Source organism: Sphaerodactylus townsendi, linkage group LG05 (genome assembly GCF_021028975.2).
Source record: "Sphaerodactylus townsendi isolate TG3544 linkage group LG05, MPM_Stown_v2.3, whole genome shotgun sequence".
Lineage (NCBI taxonomy): Eukaryota > Metazoa > Chordata > Lepidosauria > Squamata > Sphaerodactylidae > Sphaerodactylus > Sphaerodactylus townsendi.
Window position 1 is genome coordinate 109181732 of NC_059429.1, and position 21785 is coordinate 109203516.

The window sequence follows — 21785 nt, forward strand, 5'->3', positions numbered from 1 at the left end:
GGTGAACCTAAGGCACTCCAGGTGTTCGTGGACTACAATTCCCATCAGCCCCTGTCCCATCAGCCCCAATTGGCCATGCTGGCAGGGGCTGATGGGAATTGTAGTTCATGAACATCTGGAGTGCCATAGGTTCGCCACCACTGAGCTAGAGAGTCAGTGTGGCTGCAGTAGAGGTGTGTATTAGAATCAGAACTGAACTGTCTCACTTCAGACCGTCCTTCTGGATCAGACCCGTGGTCCATTCAGTTCAACATCCTCTTTCACACAGTGGCTCAGCTTGAACTCAGGTGAATGGGCTGGGCCAAGTCAGAAACTCATACTCACGCTTCATCCTGAGGCTGGGTGGTTTCAATCTTGGACAGCTGTGTGAAATCAAAGACGCTTTTATGTTCCCATTTGCAATGGGCTCCTCCATGGTGGAGAGGAGATGCTGTCAGATCAGTGCCACACATGCACTTGAACTCTGGGATGTGTAGGAGCAATATGCCAGTACATACAGCAGAGGTATCTCTGATCAGTGAAGACTGATTGGGAGGGGGTAGCTGTAAGGTTCTGGCTTAGAACTGTGAACATCAACTGCAGAAAAACTTTGGATTGGATCCCACAGACCTTTTCCACCCGTGGGGAGAATTCTTAACTTGTGTAAGGAGCCTTCCCATGATGCACCTGGGGAAGGCTGCTTAGCTCAGAGAAATGCACCATAGTTGAAACAAGTTTGCAGAACCAAACCCCACGAGCTTTAGATCATTGTGAAGAAGAAGAACAGGCTTATTGTGGCTGAAGCCAGCTACTCTTGGAAGTATCTTGTAACTTTATCTTTAAAAAACAAACCAGGCAGAACTTCCATTGTCTTTGTTTACTATAGTTGACAACGGCTTGAACCCTGCTTGGTCCCTGAAAACCTTTCAGTTCCACATCCATAACCCTGAATTTGCCTTCCTCCGCTTTGTGGTGTATGAAGAAGACATGTTCAGTGACCAGAACTTCTTAGCTCAAGCCACGTTCCTGGTTAAAGGCCTGAAGACAGGTACGTTGTGGGAGCTGGTAGGGGGAACTCTCTTGGGAAGTACAGTTGTACAATGGTATTAATTTGCCAGTACTAATAAGAATGGTAGGTACAAGGAATCAGGAAACAGGGTGTTGCTGATCCAAAGTGTTGTGAGTTAAAACCTGAAAAGATCTTCAATGTTTATTAAAAGCTGAGAAATCTGCAGTGCTCCTTTGGGATGGGTGACGGTAGCCCTCACTTTGACTTGAGGCTGTTCTGTGCTAAACTAGACCTTTGGTTCATCAAGGTCAGTATTGCTTAGTCAAACTAGAAGGCTGTCCAGGATCTCAAGAGGAGTTCTTTTATTTCATTGACTGTCTGGTCCTTTCAAGTGGAGATGACTGGGATTGAACTTGGCACTGGGACTTTCTGCTTACCAAGCAGATGCTGAACCACTGAGCTAGGGCCCCTTTCCCCTCATTTTGCCCCCAGTATTTGCTCTGGCCAGGGCCCAGGGACCCCAACCTCTGCCCTGCGCGCACACACACACACACACACACACACACACACACACCAGCTGTATTCCAGTCTCTCCTCATCTTCTCTCTATGTACCTTTCTTCCCTTTTGAAGAGAATACAAAATTCTCAGTTCAGTAAAACTCAAAACCAAATAACCAAACAAGCCGTTTTTCTAAATTTTACATTGTCTTAAGGTGTGGATTAAAAAAAAATCCCTATTGTAAGATTAGTGGGCAGCGAAGGGAAATGATTGTGATTAGCTGACCCTCACCCTAACCTTTTTCAGTAAAGGGAATGTTCATTTTCTTTTAGGCTACCGAGCTGTGCCTTTGAAGAACAACTACAGCGAGGACCTGGAATTGGCCTCCTTGTTGGTCAAAATCGATATCTTGCCGGCCAAGGTGAGTCCAAGGTTCTATTATGGTGGTTTTTAACCTTCCATATTTTATGTTCCACCAATCCCTCTGTCAACGAGCCTGGGTCCCATGATGACATGAAAATGAACTCCACCTTCTGTTAGAACATTTATATGATTATAGGTGTTCTGTTACTACTACCAGTGTGACACAAGGTGGATAATCATGGCAGGTAGGTGTATTGTCGAAGGCTTTCATGGCCAGATTCAACTGGTTGGTGTGGGTTTTCCAGGCTGCGTGGCGGTGGTTTGGTAGATCTTGTTCCTAAAGTTTTGCCTGCATCTGTAACTATTCTTCTCAATTGCCATTCTTCTCAGTAATAGGGCAGGCTCTGCTCATCCACAAGGTTTTGGTTTTTTGAAACTCCAGCCAACGAGGCTGGACATTATAATTTTTTTGGTCTTTCCATTTAAGCAGGAGAATGGAGAAATTAGCCCCTTTGGGGCTTCAGCCTTCCGAGAGAGGTCAGGCGACTCTGCAAATCAGCTTGGGGCAAGCCGAGGCAGAGAAGGCTCCTTGGAGACTCACTATCAACAGCCGTTTGAGGACTTCCAGCTGTCACAGGAGCAGTTAGCAGACCACTTTGATAACCGAGATCGAAGGTGAGAGATGGGAGGTGGGCACAGATTTCTTTCTAGGCGGAGTGCTCTGTGGTTCTGTTTCCACTGTGCTGCCAGTGGGTAGGGAGGGGTGAAGTACAGAGAGATGGGACAGAGTAGAGTTCCAAGAGGATGCTTTGTCATTCATTCCAACACTTGTAGAGAAGGATAAGAATATTTTTTCTCCTCATGTGGCACGAGGCAGACCACAAAATAAGCATCACGCAGGACAGCCATAGCAATGCTACTTCTTGACCAAATGACATCAAAAAGTGAGGCTCAGATGTTAGTCAGAAGAGACCCTGAATGTTAAGAACCCTGGCTACCTAACAGGTCCTGGGGGTGGAATCTTGAACCGAATGTGCAAAAACACGACCAAACTATTCTGTGACAGTTGCAGCTGCTGCATGCACAGCGCACTTACTAGAATCAGAAGGCATCCATTTCCTGAACAATGCACTGAGTGTAACTTGGCGATCATCTGCAGTTGGGGACCGGTGACTTTTCTCTAGCCGGTGTGGTGCAGTAGACTAGAAAAAAACATTTGGTTGCATTTCTTGCTCAGCTGTGAAGTCAAGAGTTTTTAGGCAAGCCTGAGCTTATTCAGGCTAGCCTCGTTCAGTGTTGTCGAGAGGACAAAACAGGCAAATCAGAATCTCCTGGGAAGCAGCACAGGATACGTTGCAGTTGGACAGGTTCACCTCTGCTGCTCCGGTGGGTAATCCCCCCCCCACCCTTAAGTTGTCTCTGGCTATGTTCGTCCCACTTTTCTTCCCTGCAGGGTACTGCGAAGGACCAGGGTGAATGGGGATAACCGCCTCTAGCCCAATTCAGCCAGCTGTAAAGCACCCCCAGTGCTTATGATTCTCACGGATTGCTGTGAACTGGTTTCTATGGAAACGGCACTGCTTTGGCCTACTTTCAGGCAGCTTTTCCGGTTTCTCTTCTGAAGGGTGTTCAAGTGGTGAATTTTTTTTTAAAAAAAGGATCAAACCATGAAACAATGGTTAAGTGTCTTGACCGCATCGTAATGAAACAAACTTTAAAACAGACATGCCTGTCTTGTTAACCCCTGGACGCAACTGCGTATCGTCAAATCCCTCCTTCCCCTCGACTACGACTACAAGAGAGGAGACTACCTCAGAGCTCCCCAAGTGTCCAGATGTTTTTGTAACACAAAATGCCTTTCTTCGTTGTGCAAAAGACTTTTAAAAAGAGCATCCTTCATATCGTCATCTCCAAGGCGAAAGGAACATTCGTGTCTTCTGTTTTGTCATACCGCACGTGCCCAGTGGGTTCAGCTAGCCCACTTTTTGTGACTACATCCAGCAACGCAAGCTCCCTGAGGCTTCCTCTGCAAGAGCAAGGGGGGAAGAGTCAGTATTAAGCATGCATCTTCTCTTGATTAGAGGCCATTTGGGGTTAGTAATTTTAAGTGCAAAAAGATTTGCGGGGGGCGGAGGGGGAGGGAGAGAGGCTGTAGGACCACTAGTTCCTCTCCAGCACCTCCTCCTTTTGAGTGAACTCAGCCATGACCATTGTGAAGCTGTGTTATCTCAAATACTGCAGTCCACTGTATAGATATGACAACTGAGATATTTGTGGGGGGCGGGGGAGGGGAATACAGGGTAGGGAAGGGAACACCTGAGCCAAAGCCAGCTCTGCAGGGAATGGAGCTCTTGCCACTGAAGTCGACTTGCTTACTTTTCAAAGTTGAATTTCAGCTCCCACTCTGGCAGCAAAACAATAGCGCCGCTGGGTGCAGCCGGTTCATCAGCAGCTGTGGACTGTCAAGGCCAGTACGCCTCAAGGTGGGCACTATTGATCTGCTCACATTTCCAAGCCAACCCGCCTGCCCAGTCTGAGACGACTGTTATGGCTGATTTTGGGAAGAAGACATTTACACGTGGCTAGACCACCTTGCCTCTTCTGAGTAATCGTCTGCCAGCAGTTACGACATGGGGCATTTCTATCCTGATCCTGGGGGGACCAGCAGGAACAACTCGTGCAGTTTCTGATTGGCACAGTGATGCTACCCCAAGGCCAGAACTTAATATTTATTTAGGCTGCCAAACGGGGGGGGGGGGGGGGTTCATTCCAGTCTCCCAACAGTAAGCACCAATGTACACTGCAGTATTTACTATATGTGTTTGTCTGACTTTTAAGAGGACTTTGGTTCTGCCTAACTATTATGGATTGTGATCAGATGGCTGTTTGGGGGAGGGGGATAGATCAGACAAACCAATTAAATTCACAAGTTAACTTGTACTGAGTCATTGTGTTTTAGGGGAGTATGACAGTGTTTTCTGACATGGTAGCTATGAACAGCTGAGTTTTTCAGGAAATGGGCATGGCCATTATGAGACAGGGTTTGCTACTGGCAATCCTCATACAAACTGAAAGGGTTTTCCATGGCTGCAACAGCAGCCACAGTCGCTGGAATAGTAGGATGACCTGCCTTTCCTTAGCCTGTAGTTCCATTTTCCCCTTCTGCCTCCCGTGGGGCATCTTTCATTCTTTCTGTGGTTCTTTTGCAAAATGAGGAAAGAGATACTGTGTGGCTCTGCCTCCTTGGGCTGCCATTTTGAGTTTGGCTGCACAGGCAGCTGCTTTGGGGTGATGCTTCACACCCCTTCTCAAAACTTCAGAGGTGCCTGGAGGCTGAAAAGGTTTGGAGCTCTGGAGAAGAGCAATGGCAGAAACAAAACACACAAGCAGATCTGTCTTTCGTTGCACTTGGATTTGGCTCATGGGGCTGACAGGCAACGCTGTCCATTTGGTATACCCTCTTCATCTAGAACAGTGGTGGCGAACCTATGGCACTCCAGATGTTCATGGACTACAATTCCTATCAGCCCCTGCCAGCAGCGGCTGATGGGAATTGTAGTCCATGAACATCTGGAGTGCCATAGGTTCGCCACCATGGATCTATAAAATCATTTGTTGCTCTGCATCCTAGCCCGTGTTATAACTCACCTGCAAGACAGTTCACTCGTGAAAGGCTGCTACTGCAGTTATCGTGTTTATTGCATCCATTATTGTTTGGCCCTCCCTGCTTGCGGTGGTGACTAAGTGAAAGATACCCAGTTGCTTAGGCAGTTTTGGTGCTGGCGGTAGAAGATAAGGTTGCAGTGAGTTTATTCAGTGTGAAGCTACCTCAACTCAAAGCCAATGAAACTCAATCAGCGGTTATCAACCGTCAAACTGGCTCCCATTTGCACTTTGGCACAGCAGATATAGCAAGTTTTAGCTTTCACTTAAGGCCAAAAAAAACTAGAACGTGGTATAATTGAGCAGGAAAATCTATTTTGCTTGCTGCCAAGTTTGAAATTAAGAGTTTGCACCCTTGATTCACCTTAGGTCTTTTTTTAAACAGATAGGCAGCACCATGGAGTACTGCTATATGCCTGTACTATGTAATTACAATGTTTATGGTGTGATGTGGTGCTTGCACGACACAGGAAGCTACTGCTGAGGATGGGTTTCAGGGGGATGTTTGGGCACCACCCAGAATATTTGTTTGCTTGAGTGTATTGCAAGCCACAGTTGAAAAATGTGGAATCCTAAAAAGATGGCCAAGGTAGAATCAGTTCAAGCAGATTGTCCAAATGTACCCTAGAGGCCCAAGGCTCTCTAGCACTGTGAGGGGCCACGATGGGATCAGGCCTCATTCATTTTTTTAAGAGTCCTTTTTTTTTCTGCAGAGAACTTCAGGCCACCTGAATGCAGATTCTTGCAGCATGGGGTTTATTCTTTCAAAATCATTGCCTTTTTTACATTTTTAAAGTGTTTTCTGCCACCACGCTGCCAGAGAACATCCCAGTCTCTGCTAAATTCATAATACATTCTGAGCTAAATCAAGCTGTTTTCAGTGGGGTGGTGGGGGGTGGTGGTGTGTGACTCCTAGTTCTCTTAAGAACAAGGAAACATAAAGGTGCCGAAACAAAATCCTGGAAGATGCTTCTGAAGACTTCAAGTGAGGCATTTCTCCCGTGGTTGCCCATCAACCTCATACCTGTGTTCTCCTTTGCATTTCCTCATATTCCTTCCTTTCTGATTCTTAGAATCTGTGCTATGGTTTCAACACTAACTGAAGGCAAGATAACCAGCCTCCCCAAAGGTTTCTCAATTCCCCATGCCTGGTTTGTGTCCTCAAGGTCCCCATGACACTTCCTCATCTGACAACCAGCATGGCGGACTTCTGTTTTATTACCATGCAATGGTAACCTTCCCCCGCCCCGCCCCGCCCCGCCCCCTGGAATACAAGGAGGACTCAAAGGTTACATTTTTCCTTATTGTTTATTTAAGAACAACCAAATGTCTCATTTCACCAAACTGTACAAGCAAGCACTTTCCCCACCCTCTTAGCCACATATACAAAATGAAGGGGAACTTGCAGTTCACTTCGCAGAAGTGGCATCCTTGCTGAACAACAGCGAGTGACATCTTAGGACCGGCACCAGTTCCCTCCGGCAGAAGAACTGGTCACCACCTGCGGTTTCAGCTTTTTCCTCTTTGAGAAGTTTTAGCAAAAGTACAAAAGAACCTTTTAATTTCTTTTTTTTACATAATTTGCAAGCCCTACCAAAAAAAGTTACAAAAATGAACCCCCTACCCAAGTAACGTTAAAGATTGGGTGAGGTAGCCCCATTGCAAGAAAGGCCACCTTCTATTGAAGGCCCTTCACTGCTACATCATCGTGACCTTGTGGATAAATCAAACCACTAAGAGTACTCAGCATTCCATGATCGGATATATAAAAAGTAGCTACCCCCCAGTCTGCAAATGTGAAGCGCTTGGCAATCTACTCAGAAGAAGACAGCGATGTAGCACTGCAGATCTTTCGCCAGGCATTCAAATAAGTCTTATCTGGACCTTTCAGTATGAAACATGCTACCCTCTCCCCCAATTTGGGGGGGCGGGGGTAAGAGATGAGGAAGAGGGTCACTCTCAGTCAGACATGACATATAAGGGAAACAGTTTTTGCACTGGAATAGATTGCTAGCAAATTCTGAAGGGAAAAAAGCATCAGCAGTTTGGGCTGGTAGCTGCTTGCTTCAGACAATCTTCTCAAAGGATCAACAGGAGCCAGATACCGCTGTTCTGTTGCTGAAGACTCACAGATAAGATACCAAATGCCGAGTAAAAGTGGGAGCCCTTCAACTGGTGTGACAAAAATTTTACGCTAACCAGAAATGAGAAAGATGCCGGCCTTTGGGTCTTTAGAGGCACTTCAGGCCTGTTTTACAGAGAGAAAAAACCCCAACCACCTACAAGCATGCATCAAGTCCGTGGGCTTTGTGTCCGATGCTCTCTTATGGCAGATCTCAGCTCTAGACAGACTGAACATCCCAGCTGCAGCCAGACACTCAAGCATGTTGTCCTCACATCTCTTCAACTGATTGGGCATAAGCCACTTCAGGGGTTCCTAAGTCAGGCGTACCTTCGTTTCTGCCATATACGTTTCATTTAAAAAATGGTTCCTGACAGGTTGCATTTCAACACTGCTTTCAGAATCTGAGACACACAGTCAGCCAAATTTCCTTAGTGCTAGGTAACAAAACATACATCCCTGGGTATACAGACACAGGAATCCTGTTGCGATTTCAGCACCATCTCTGCTGAAGGAAGCGTGTAAGGGCATGAATGTTATTTAGCTCAATGGGGTTTACACATGATGAATTCTAAAACAGACTGACTTCTGGGTCCGTTGCAAAAACACTTATGTGTATTCCTTTGCTGGCAGGGTGGAGTACTACTTACTGGTCCCCTCACTCACCATTCCATTCTCAACAGTTTTATAATGTGTGATTCCCATTCCAATGGTTAGTTCAATCATTTTTAGAGAAGAGTTTTTGTGAGGATGACATTAACATTCAAGTATGACTAATAAATACCATATGAAGGGACTCGGTGTGGTTTGCAGCTGTACACACTCCAATCCCTTCGCATGATCTAAAAACATCCTGCATTCTGGTTCAGAATTTCGTCACATTTCAAGTTTTTAAGAAAAAAATTAGTGGGCAGTGTAATATTGGGAGTGTAAGATTTCAAATGATCTTGCCTGCGGATGATCAGCTTCAAACCAGTTCCAGATTCGAAATGGCCCACGAAAGCTGCCTCGTGCCGAGTAGTACCATTGCAATACTATCCACCTAGCCTGACAGCCACCTGGAGCACTGCTGTCGAGCCAGCGTATCTACTAAGCACCACCAGCTGGTCTCACAGTTTGAGAACAGTCCGTTAAATACCATGAAGGGTCCTTCTCCCTTGAGAACAAGAGGACGTCTTGAGTGGGCGTTTCCCACCACTTGGTACATGGCAGGAACAACTTTTTCTTCTTCCTGCTCCTGTACGGGGAGTCACCTTGCCCAGTATGATATTTCCTAGGGCAGCCTTAGCTTGATTAAACATAACTAAATAACTGAAATTAACTCCAAATACAAACATAACTTTAAGAACATGAAAAACTAATAATGAAAATGACAGATAGCAAGCAGAAGTACTTGACCAGTATATCCTAGAAAACACAGCCTTTCCTGTTCCTCAAGAACAATTGAGGATGACCATGGGTTGTGTGTGTCAAGTTGTCCCGCTCTCAAGGGACAAGGACCCTTCACAGCAAGTATCCAATGGACCATGCTGCCTTGAAGGCAGGAGGACAGCTTGAGCATCCCCCAGCAGAGTCCCCAATTCAAGGAGGGTCATCAACTATGGTTCCAAGATATGCCGTAAGACCCTGCGGCTGAATGCGGCCTCAGCTGAACCATAGGTGTTCAGTATATAGTGTTTGACAAAGGTTGACATGTGTGACCAGGTGGTAGCCTGACAGTTTTCCTCTGGAGAGGCGTACTTAAGTAATGCCGCATGAACTGCTGTACTTCGGATGGACTGTGCTGTTATGCCCACTAGAACTGTAATGCTTCTGGCTTTATTCACTTCTATAATACAAGCCTTCAGGGTGGAACTGACAGCGGCATTAGACATAGGCTGGCCCTTTTTTGGAAGACTAATAGAAACAAACATTTCCTCGGGTTTTCAGTCCTTTTTAGAACTTGAGGGCTCAGCATACATCCAGGGTATGCCAAAATTTCTCCTTCCTACGTGAAGGACTTGGACAGAAGGACGGAAGTATCAGTTCTAGAGTTAGATGGAACTTGGATGCATCTTCCAGTGGGAGGAGAGGATCTGGTCTTAGAATCATATCCTTCTGGAAAACTCAAGAGCTCCAACAATAGGTAGAGCTCCCAACTCCATACTCACCGAGCCAAGGTAACTGACACTAAGAATAATATTTTCATGCGCAGCCATTTCAGTGCAATCTCAGATAATGGCTCACATCCATGAGCACCATCGTGACCATGTGGAGACTCCAAGTGGGGAACCGATGTATTTCTTGTGGACTTATCTGTGAGATCCCCTTTGATAAACTGCCTGGATATGCGGGTGTCTAGTAACTGGTTCTCCCTTGTAGGATGGCAAAAACATAGTAAGTGCAGCCAGCAGGTGGGGTAGAGTTGCTGCTCAGGCCAGACATCTGTCCATCATGGAGGAACTCTCGTAAGGAAGGGATACTAGGCCTGAGCGGGTCAACTTTTTTCTCTCTGACACCATCTATGGAATGCCTTCCAATCGAGCTATAGATCTGCATGGTGGACGGTCTACAAGAGGCTAACATGATGTCCGCCACTGCTGGAGAACAGTTGTGCTTCAACAGTCTTGATGGTGTAACCTCCATGCGGTTAGCTTGAGCCACTGGGGCCAAGGATGTAATAAAGACCCCTTGTGCAGAAGGTCTAAAACTGCTGGCAATCTGAGGGGTGGGGCTGTTGACAGTTCCTGCAGGAAATTGAGCCTTGGGTGACGTGGCCACTACTATTGCCAACGCCTTGAGTAGTTTTATGCACCTCAACAGTTTTGGGCCCAAAATGGTGGCAGTTCCTCCTTCAGGGCTCAGGGAATGCTGCTGTGTCTTCCCACCACAGCCACTAGACACCCGGAGTGCCTTTGGGTCAGCCATGTCAGCTCCTGGGCACAATCTGCCTCACTGCGTGTTCTCCTGAACACTGCATGTTCTTCTGGTTCACAGTGGCACTGGCCTTGGCTCAGCTTCTGAAAGGAAGCCAGCAGCCGGGGGTTTTTATGCTTTTTTCACAGTGCAGTTAGCTCACTCCATCTCTTGTCCATCAAGAGGAAAGGCCGGGAAAAAGGAAGTAGGGCAAAGAACAACCGAAGGGAGTTAAAGGAACACAAGAGATACTAAGAAGCTTAGAAATGTAGAAAACCAGAGAGTGAAGGAAAAATTTAAGTAGCACGAGGACAAAGCCTACTCTAATTTCTGTCTCCCTTTCCTAGGCAGGAAAAGAACTGAAGGTGAGGAATAGGAATAGAGGAATAGGAAGCAGAAGAAAAAGTTGTTCCTGCCTCCCTGTATCAAGGGGTGGGAATCGCCCAATCAAGGTCTCCTCCTGTCTTCAAGGCCCCAGCAGTCCAGGCTTCAGCCCTTTTTTCCACAATGAGCTGCTTTAGCAGCATTAAGCCTATGATTTCACAGTAAGCAAAAGGAAGTGCAACTTTTAAAGTACAAATTTTGACTCAAAGAGCAACTAGAGTAAGGTGAGTCAGTACAATCTGGATCTGGTCTGTGTTCAGTGACTGCTAGGCATCTTTCGAAGTACACTATCCTTACCAGAAGGGTGAATATGTGCACAAATATAATGTCAACTGAGAAAATACAACTGAAATGAAAGAAATTGCATAGTGTGGCAAACAGTAATCATTACAAAGAACCAGGTAAGCACTTTTAGAAAACTGAATTTTAACAATCTACACAATTAAGTGCCTAATAAAGTGTCTAATAAATTTGAATATTACAAACTAGCCAAATGATTCTATTCTGAACCAGCAAGTTCCAATACTTTCCCCCACAAAAGGGGGTGGAGCTTACAAAAATGGATACTGTGTGAATTTCTAATTCTCAAGCATTTGACTTTTCCATATATATCAGTGCATATATAACACCCCCTCCCCAACCCAGATTATTAATTTGTTTCACCAGCAATCATTCTGTCTCCAGCCATATTAAATTTACTATCCACAGCAATGGGGAAATCAAGGACAAAAAAGCCTACAGTCCTTTCTCCACACAAGTATCTGTTCACACAAACTGATCTGAATTCTTACATGTATGTGGGTAGTGCTTCCTGAAACAAGAAATGCTTCTGCCAAACCACTAAAAGGAGATCAATATCTGTTTTGCAAATACCAATTTGCACTTGAGTTTTGCTTCACAACCTGCATGTCAACTTCAAAACCTGCATATTTTGCCAAACAGAAAACACAAGGTACTAGAAACTGTACTGCAATTCTCCACTCTGTAGAATGCAATTTATTAAAATCCCCAAACCTTAATTAAAATTTAGCAGGTTTTAATCTAAACTGAATTACAGGTGAAATAATGCAGTGATAATGAATTAGTACAAACCTTCAAGCTGACTGAGTACCAGGCACATGGTCCACATGTATGGAAATGAACTTGTTCCCTGCAAGGGCACCCTTTAATTCGGTTCAGTGGATGATAATTATTCTATGTACACCTCTCTGCCCACAGAACAGGTCCCCTCCAAGGAAATGAAGCGAACAGGGGCTACCAACTGGAATTCACACAGCCACAAAGCATCATTCAATCAAGGCATAGATGTCCCAACCACCACCTTGACCTTTACACTTTACCGACTTGTACCCTCACATTACTAGTGTCTATGTTGTGATAGGTGTTGATATTGGGTGCTTGCCTATTGCATGCAACAGAAACATTTGGTCACAGATCCAGGCTAAACCAGCTCTGTTTTGATGCAACACATCTTGATGGTACATGGCGTAGGAGATTAAGAGCTCGTGTATCTAATCTGGAGGAACTGGGTTTGATTCCCAGCTCTGCCGCCTGAGCTGTGGAGGCTTATCTGGGGAATTCAGATTAGCCCGTACACTCGCACACACGCCAGCTGGGTGACCTTGGGCTAGTCACAGCTTCTCGGAGCTCTCTCAGCCCTACCTACCTCACAGGGTGTTTGTTGTGAGGGGGAAAGGGCAAGGAGCTTGTAAGCCCCTTTGAGTCTCCTGCAGGAGAGAAAGGGGGGATATAAATTCAAACTCTTCTTCTTCTACGTCTCTCCTTGCAATTAATTTGACACATTACTATTCCTCTAAATCAGATGGGGAGCATAATTGGCCCTGGCCAAAGATTTGCCTGAACTTGTAGTCCTGGCCTACGATGGGATGTTTTTTTAAGCTTGCCACTAAACTTGCCCATCCCTAACTATCCACCCATGGGACTGAATCTCTCCACCAGCAGAAGTTGCTTTCCAAAGATATGTTGAGAACTGCAACTTCAGTAATCCTTTTATGCCAGTAAACTGAGTAATAGCTACTGCCAGTCAGCCATCAAACCTCTCAAGAGTACACGAAGCCCACACGTTCATGAAAGAGCTAGATTAGTTTTCCAATGTAATTATGGCACAGCCTCTACATGTACATCTTAATGGAGACTCTAGGCATAAAATAATGATAACTGCACTGTATATGTGTATATGAAAACAAACTTGCATGTAAGAAAATCCTGGAAAGCACAGCCTAACACGAATTTCTCCCACACCAGCTCTATTGCGGTGAACAGGGCTGCTCAAGTGCTTGGGAGGCTTTGTCTTGTTTCTCTGGCTCATGACAATGGGAACTGGCCTTCACGTTGCTGGGAGAACGGTGCCTCGAGTCGCTTACCTGCCCATGTTCTCTGAAAGCATCACTTGCCCCCTTAAGCTACCAACCTGGGGCACACGCCTACTCAGTATCAGCCACCCTTGGATTCAGGCCTCATCCTTGCTTTGATCTACGTAGCTTTCAAGACTTATCAGCAATCCCAAGACAGGCCGTTCTGCACAAGCGCGGAACACACAGCATTGGATAATAGACTGAATTGCCATGATGCTTAAGAACGTGGAAGGCTTTTGAGTGGTCAGAACTAGATAGAATGGACAACAAGAAGTCTGCCAGCTTATTAGCAGAAGAGTTGCCATAAAAGGCATAAATATATGAAGCTGCCTTGTCAAGACCAGCGCGGTGCCATCCACTCTGACAGGAAGTGGCTCTCCACGCTTTTCCAAGCAACTGCTATTCAATATCCTTTAACAGGAGATGACGGGGTTTCTTGGGACTTTCAGAGGAATGCTCAACACAAGTGCAATACAAAGCTGGGACCTGATACTACACAGAGAAGATTCTCAAGGCCGAAGCCAAAGCACATGTTGCCTACCAAACAAAACAGCTAATTAATTAGTGCTACCAATCTCCTGCATTTAAATAAATATTTCCTTGCTGCTAAAAGTAAAATCCTGGCATTTTAAATTACAGATTCCATACAACATTAAGTCAATGAAATGAAACCCTTTCAAAACAACAAGCAGCCAACATGCAGGCCTCTCTCTACTGATACTAGAATCCATCTGTGAAGGTTCTGCACCTCAACATAGCTTAAACTTGCCAGCAATTTATTCCAGCTAATCAATGGCTAGGATGAAGCCAACACAGGAAAAAGTAAAGTAGGAGATCTAAGCAGCTTTGACCCGTACATGGAGGTTTTCGTAAGTAAAATCTGGCATTTTGCCAATCAGATGACTTTATAATCACAATTGTTTCCAAGCCTGCAGGGTTTTTTTTAGTAACCTTCTTAGTGAGAAGAATTTTTTTAAAAAAAGAATTTTGGGTTAAGATTTACCACAAAAAAAATTTTTTAGACTTGATTAACAGGTGCATCTTATTTGCTAGGATAATGTCACATTATTTCACATGAAGGACAAAATAATACCTGATGCCATCTTTGGGTGGGTGTGTCCCGCACCCAAGGTTTCTTCCATGATGCTCAACAAAAAATGGTTCTAAAGATCCAAACTCTATTGTCTTTATGTACTGCTTGGTACACTGTTCATCACCCACAAATATACTCGATTTCCAGAGCTAGAGACCCAAATGTTAGAATATATGCAATGATCCAGCTTTCAGAGAACAAGCACTAAAAATCTAAAATACGTTGTGTCAATGATAGTTCTGTGTATATGAAAGGAGAATGTTTAACACAATGCCCAAGATTGATGATACTTCTGAAGGCCAGCTGATAATTTTAAAACGTTGATTCTGATGGATATGAAGTTCGAAAAGGGGGGCAGGGAGGGGCAGTGGAAAACAAACTAGAAGGTCCTATGCCACAGGGGAGAGAAAAGGATTTTGCAGATGCTGTGCTAGGCTCTGCTCCTATGCTAGATTCCAAAGCGCCCCCCCCCCCAACCAGCCCCACAGCTTTGCGAAAACCCGATCTTGGCATCATGGCAGTATTTCCACAGGTCCTTCTACAAAGATTCCAACCAGCCCCACAGCTGCTGAGTCTTCACAAGTTTAACACCAAATCCTTCAAGGGGAGGCAGCACCGGTTCTGTCCGTTTCTGCAAAACAAAAACCACACAAACTCATATGCATCGCAGTGTAGTTTATAACACCTGGAAAATCAGCAGGCAGAGAGGCTAAGAAAGCTGAATAAGCAAAGTCACTGTGACCTCAAAATGGGGTTTAAAATGTCTGCCGGCTGCTATAGGGAACTGATTACAATCTGCAGGGGGCATGGGGGTTTTGAGCCCCAGGTACCACTTCTGGGGGGTACATTTTGTGGTTGAGCCCTGCCCCCCCAACTTCACCCCGTTGGGAACTCCCCATTCGGGAGCACAGTTGAAGACTGTGAGGTTCACTCTATTTGCAATCTCCATGTGGAGACTGTGAATGGGGCAAGCTGGGCTCACTCGCCTCCATCTCCATGCGGAGGTCAAGTGTGATGCACCTGATTTCCACATGGAGAAGAGAGAAGCAAGGGCCGGGTTGAGCCCAGCTGAGGCCAGGCTTGGACCCAGATGTAAGCTGCAGCCAGTGGCTCTCAATCTCCCTAGCTTTATACTGTTGGCTTTGCCCCAAAGCTCCACCTGACCAGAGGTGGAGCTTGGAGGGCAGAGCCAACAGCATAAAGCTAGAGCAGGGGTCGGGAACCTTTTCCCCTCAAAGAGCCATTTGGCTCACCCTCCCCCGCTCATGCCCACTTCGCCGCTCCTCGCCGCCTCTCCTGCCTACAATAGCGCCATGCCTAGCAGCTCCGGGCTCACACAGCCCGCCTGCAGGGCAGGCGTAGATGGAGGCAAAGCCCGCGGCACGGCCTGGCCGGCCGCGAGCGAGGGATGCGCCCGCCCTGCTGCTTGCAGGGCGGGTGAAGATGGGCCCCGCGGCTCGGCTCATGGAGCCGCAGAACAGCGGCGGAAGAGCCGCGGGTTCCCGACCCCTGAGCTAGAGGCTCCAAAGCAACGATGATTGGACTGAAGCAATCATGGACTGAAGCAATCATGGAGATTGAGAACAGGGGTGAGCCCCACTCAATGGCCTGCAGCTGGGTGGGGGGCAATGTCCAGGCTTGCCCTGTGTGCGATTTTAGGTAGATACACTCCTGGTGCCAATCAACGCTCTATGAGGAGGGAGGAGAGGAGAGATAAACCACATCTAACTCACAATGCCTCTCTCTCTGCAGCTGCCATTACTATTTTCAAAATAGTAGGAAGACCCAATTACAGATCTTCCAATGATGAGGCTGTTCTCATCCTTAGATTACTAGCAAAGCATGTGGGTTTATGCCCAACACATTTTACAGAACAGAACTTAGAAAGAGGCACATAGTGAAGGACTGGGTGAAGAGCCAATATGAGCAGTCAGCAAGGTGGAGCAGATGCTGACTCTGGAGACCTTCCCAGAGGCCCACTCTGAGGCATAAACTTCATGTTCCTGCTGTGAAGCAACTGTACTGCTTTTATAAAGAAAAAGTCCAGTGGCACCCTGAAGACTAACAACTGCTATTTGCCATTGCAAGCTGCAGTAAAGGGCAGAGATTCAGGTTTCAGACTGCTGCAGACTAGGGAAATAAAACAAAGATCTAGAGCACAGGTGTCAAACTCACGGTCCTCCAGATGTTAAGGACTACAGTTCCCATCATGGGAATTGTAGTCCATAACATCTGGAGGGCCGCGAGTTTGGCACCTATGATCTAGAGGCACCTTAAAGACTAATGACATTTAATTCAGACAGGTAGATAATGTGATGAAAAACCATACTAGGAAATTTTTATGGCGTAGTTTGGACGTGGGGTTCAAAGTTTGCAAATGCAAGCCTTGAATGGCCTTGGGCCCCTGCGGGAGTGCCTCTCCCACTGTGCTCTGGTGCAACAATTCGCTCATCTGAGCAAAGACTTTCAAAAGCGCTGCAAATGAGCAAAATCAACAGCTGCCCTTATATTTGCAGTTTGGTGTTGGCTCCAACCTTATGCAGTGGCTCTGCCCAAGGAGATCAGGAAGGCTTCCCCACCTCCACCATTCTGCAGAATGTGCAAAACTCAAATGTTCAACACGAAACATTTAGAAAAGAGATTTGTACTGTAGTAGAATACGCAGCCCAAGAGGGCACCATTATAACAGAACGGTCCACTGCGGTGACTACTGTAAGTATCACCTGATTTTACTGCATGATCTTTGCCCTGTAATTCACTTTCTGAATTATTTATAGTTTGCCTGCCTTAGATAGTTTGAGGCTCCAAAGCAGCCAGCTTTCTGGGCGGCAAAAATATTTCAATATATGGTTTTACTTTCTTACATGAAAGACATGAAAATTTGGGAGATAATTTCACACCACATGGAACATGCCAAAATTAGGGTACCATTGTACTCTAATCTTGTAATCCAAGTCAAACTGCATTGTTCGTCAATTGTGTTATACTGCCTGGCTGCAGACAAAGTAAATAAATAGTAATAGATCTCAGCATAAGAGGAAAAGGAAGGAACTAATAAAGAAAAGGTAGACGCGAGTCCTCTCAAGCACAACAGCAAGTGGTAATAAAACTATCAAAGTCCATCGCAACAATTTGCACCAAGCCTTGAATCCTCCCTCTCCCTTTCTCATAAAATTTCCTAGCACAATTTCCTTTCATGTAGCTACAGGGATGCAAGCAGTGGTGGGAAGTTCAGCAGGTTTGCACCACTTCGGCAGAACCGGTGGTTAATTTAAAATCCTCTTGTATACAACCAATTGTTAAATTATTTAAATCCCACCACCGGAACCGGTCGTTAAATAATTTGAATTCTACTGGATGCAAGGCTCTGCTGTTGTTACAAATGGGAAATGGTAGTATAAAGATTATACAGATATTTAGGATGAAGATTAGCAGCCAACTTTATCATAGAAACAAGGGAAATATCTCAGTTGCAAATCCTTAAGCATCTAAAGCGTTGAATTGGAATGGGAGTGATGAGGAAACAAAAAGTGCTTTTTAAAGAGTGTCTTGGATTGGGGTGCTGTGTAGTTTCCGGGCTGTATGGCCGTGTTCTGGCAGCATTCTCTCCTGACGTTTCAAAGGGAACAAAGGCCAGACTACTTCTATTCAGATGCCTCACCTATGGACCTTGCTATCTCCATTGTTACTCACATGCTACGCTTCATTGTTACTCAGTTGCCAGGCCACTCCAATTCAGATGCCCTCACCTATTGACCTTTACTCACAGGTATATATACTCCACTTGCTTTCCTTTCCAACTATCAGATCCTCTGAAGATGCCAGCCACAGATGCAGGCGAAACGTCAGGAGAGAATGCTGTTAGAACACGACCATACAGCCCGGAAACCACACAGCACCCCAGTGATTCCGGCCATGAAAGTCTTCGACAATACAGTGTCTTGGATTGTTTTTGTGGAATTTTAAATATACTGCGCTTGAGAAACTGGGGGACTCCACCTGAGTCAGGAAACAACATGAGCTTTTTTTGATGTTAACTGCACCTTGTAGTAATAAGGTAAGTCACTTTTCCACTGAAAGTCGAGCGCTTGCACTATGGCTGCACCCACAGGGTCATTATTTTCTGTGATGCTTTCATGCAACCAAGAAAGCAAAATTTTGCATGATGGGAAGACGTATATACTACCCCACACAAACAAAATTAATCTCTGAAGAGATTTTGGTTGTTGTTGGGGGGGGGGGGAGTTGTTCATTTTGTCTTGTTTGCTTCTGCTGTCGTTAAATTAATATTTGGGTGCTGGAAAATTGCCTACTTAAAGACTTAAAGACTGGAAAGTTGCCTACTTAAAGAGTCACACTAGCAGAAACAATGTTGTTATCAAAATCCTTACCCAAACATCCTGTGGGCGGAGCACCATCGACTAGCTCTGAGCTGCCTTCTTGACCTCCAGGCTCCCAGGATTCACTGTTCTCAGAAGCCTCAGAAAAGGCATCCGACGCACCTTTGTGACTGGCGGCTGTCTCGCCAATGCTTGAGCACTGGTCCTCGCTGCCAGTGTCTGATATTGGCCTGCTTTCTTCTTCCAGCCTTTCAGCAAACCAAATCCTGACCTGCCCAGGCGTCATCTGAGTTCTCTCAACCAAACTGGGGAGATCATCTTCGTAGAGCATCTTGTTCTTTTGAAAGTATTCCTGGAGGATCTCCATTTTGGGATCGCCAAAGCCAGCCAGGCCTTTGGGAAAGATGCCTTGCTTGTAGTTCTTGTACCATCTCAAATTTCCATTTTTTAAACCATAGCGGCTATCCCCAAACCAGCGAATTACTTCAGCCCTGGGAAGACCCGACTCCAGACACAGTTTGTCGTATTGCTCGTTTGTAGGCCGCTGGGTCTGCACAAAGAGCTGTTTAAGCAAATGCCTTTGCTGGGCTGTTTTTTTACTTGTTAGTTTGGGTTTCTGGGGTGCAGCTGACTTGCCAGGAGAACTCTCGCTCTGATCATCCACAATCAAGCCAGACAACTCGCTTTTGCCATTCGACTCGGTGACTTTGAGATTCTTCAAGTTGATTTTTATGGGGGTCACTTTGCGTTCGCCCGCGGTTTGAGTGCTATTGGCTGCATCCGACAAGCCATTTTCATTTGAAGCTCTCAAGTCGTCTGAGGAGTCTTCTTCCCCAGAGTCACCTTCAGCATCTTCCTCTCCTGGCTGGGCGGTTTCTTTGACAGCCTGTCTTTTCCTTTGCTCTGAAAACCAGCTGTCGATTTCTCTCCTTGTCATTTTAGTTTCACTCCTCAAACGGTCCACTTCTGCCTCTGAGGGGAAAGGATCCTGTGCGAAGCTGCCTTTCAATACTTTCAGCTGCTCAGGAGCCCTCTCCTTATATTTGATAGCAGAGAAATCAGGAGTCTGATGCCAGGACTGCCGACGGACCGGGGTATGTGTTGTAGGCATTGCTGCTGCTGCGGAGGGTAATTCCGAGGCTGTTTTGGGAGAAGAGGTGAATGTAATTTCAGGCACAGAGTCTATGATTATTGTATTATCTCCAGCATATACAGCTCTGCCGCCTTTTACATTTCTACAATGGTACCTCCTATCACTAAACCATTTTCGAACCTCCCTTATGTTAAGTCCCGTGATTTTTGTCAGCCGCTCGACTTCAACTTGGCCAGGGAACTGATTCCGGCAGAAACTAGTCTTTAGTGCAGATAGCTGTTCAAAAGACTTCTTGTTTTTGTATATGTTAGGATCTAGGAACTCTTGGGCAGATATGCTCGGGCAAGCAGTGGGCTGCGTCTGAGAGGTACTGACCACTTTCACAGCCGATGCAGAACTAGAAACTGACACAGTGGATGGCTGTTTAGCTACCTGGGTCTTTGGAATGGAGGTTACTGCTATTGGGAGTGATGAGGCTGAACTCTGAAATCCGTTTGTTATTATGGGTTGGCTAACCAGCACACCACCGGCTCCTTCAGGTTTGCTGACAGAATGGCCAGGCAAACTAGCCTGAATGAGATGCTGAACACTATTAGGGGTTGCAACCAGAGGCGTATTCAACACTGTGATGGTGGACTGGGGCACAGACTGAATGACGGTGTTGAACATTTTTTTCCGTGCATCTTCAATCTCCTCAGGTGACCAACTGATACCCTGTTTCAACCTCTGGGCTGTGAACCAGATCTTCAGCTGCTCTTCTGGGTACTTGGTCACAACTGTCAAGTAGCAAAGCTCAGCTTTGGTAGGGTAAGGGAACTTATGGAAACAGTTTTTCAGAAAACTGTTGGAGTCCATTGTGGCATTGTATGTTGGAATACTACTCAAGGGAATCATTACTTTGGGAAGAGATTTCGATGTGGGCAGTTGCTGCTGAACTTGTGGTTGCTGCTGCAAGTGTACAAGTTGGGTGATGCCTGCCTGCAAAATAGGCACTTTCCCTAAAATTGAGCCGTTGACAACCGGAGTTGGTTTGACTGCATTTGACTGAACCGACGGTGCAGGTCCATTGGCGAATGGCTGTTCGCTACCTTTCTTCTCCGAATCACTGACCGGTTGACTCGACGAATTTTCTTTCAACGTGTGGATTTTTTTCACTTCGGGTTTTGCTTTCCTTATTTTCATAATGGGCGTTTTGGTAATGATAATTTCAGCTTGGCTGTCTTGCCCTTCTCCTGGAAGATCCCCTGAAACAACTTGGGTGGTGGAAGTGGTATCCTCAACAGTCTGCTCCACAACCACGCGGCTGCCTTGTTTTGTGACGTTGCAGATGAAGCTGGTTTCCCCAGCATGGCTCTCTGCATTGTGACCAGAAAGCTCTTTGTGGCTCTTTACCAGGAGACTGCACTGCACACAGACAAAGGAGGGGTCTTTGCTAAAGTCTTTGTGCTCAGAATCCAAGTGCCCAAGAAACCGACTAACATCTTGACAGCCAAAATCACAGTACCTACACCTGTACGTATCACCATCCACAATTCCTTTGTGTCCATTGGACAGCGTCCCACCGTTGTGATTACTGCTAACAGTTTCAGCAACAGGTGCAGCAGCAGGAGTTGCAGGTAGCTGAAGCCCTTCAGGATCAACTCCAACAGAGGCTGACTGAGACTCCTGCAGTGCCAGTGTTTTTGTCGGTATCATACAGGGGGTCGTGGACTTCCTTTTGCTGGCCATTATTGCAACTCGTAGAGATAATTGAAACTTACAAGTAAACCATTACTTTTTGAGAATGCTTTGTAGATGGAATTCCAGAAATTCCATGATGCCAGGAAACATGGGTGTCAAGTGTTGTGATAGCCATTCAAGTTTGCCATTGAATTGGAATCTGTGGAAAGAAAGGAAGAGCATGTTACATTACAGAGTTACACCAACTACCAGCCTCAGCACTATGCACATTTCAATATTCAGTAATGTT

At 45.8% G+C, this 21785-nt stretch overlaps 2 protein-coding genes across 7 annotated transcripts in view; one reads left to right on the top strand and one right to left on the bottom strand.

The window, feature by feature from the left end:
• PLCG1 (phospholipase C gamma 1) overlaps positions 1 to 4791 on the top strand; it is a 100402-nt gene extending 95611 nt beyond the window's left edge. For 3 of the 5 annotated variants that reach the window (XM_048496969.1, XM_048496965.1, XM_048496967.1), the window contains exons 29-32: positions 866 to 1027; positions 1821 to 1909; positions 2339 to 2526; positions 3305 to 4791. In XM_048496969.1, the coding sequence (XP_048352926.1) occupies positions 866 to 1027; positions 1821 to 1909; positions 2339 to 2526; positions 3305 to 3347 (482 nt within the window). In that variant the 3' untranslated portion in view covers positions 3348 to 4791. The remainder of the gene's footprint in view (positions 1 to 865; positions 1028 to 1820; positions 1910 to 2338; positions 2527 to 3304) is intronic. The other 2 variants (XM_048496966.1, XM_048496968.1) reach the window with 1 other exon arrangement.
• A 7781-nt stretch (positions 4792 to 12572) lies between these two features.
• ZHX3 (zinc fingers and homeoboxes 3) overlaps positions 12573 to 21785 on the bottom strand; it is a 54205-nt gene continuing 44992 nt past the window's right edge. For both annotated transcript variants that reach the window (XM_048498338.1, XM_048498339.1), the window contains 2 exons: positions 18775 to 21695; positions 12573 to 15014 (listed from right to left, as the gene is read on the bottom strand). In XM_048498338.1, coding sequence (XP_048354295.1) covers positions 14983 to 15014; positions 18775 to 21544 — 2802 coding nt within the window. In that variant the 5' untranslated portion in view covers positions 21545 to 21695 and the 3' untranslated portion in view covers positions 12573 to 14982. The remainder of the gene's footprint in view (positions 15015 to 18774; positions 21696 to 21785) is intronic.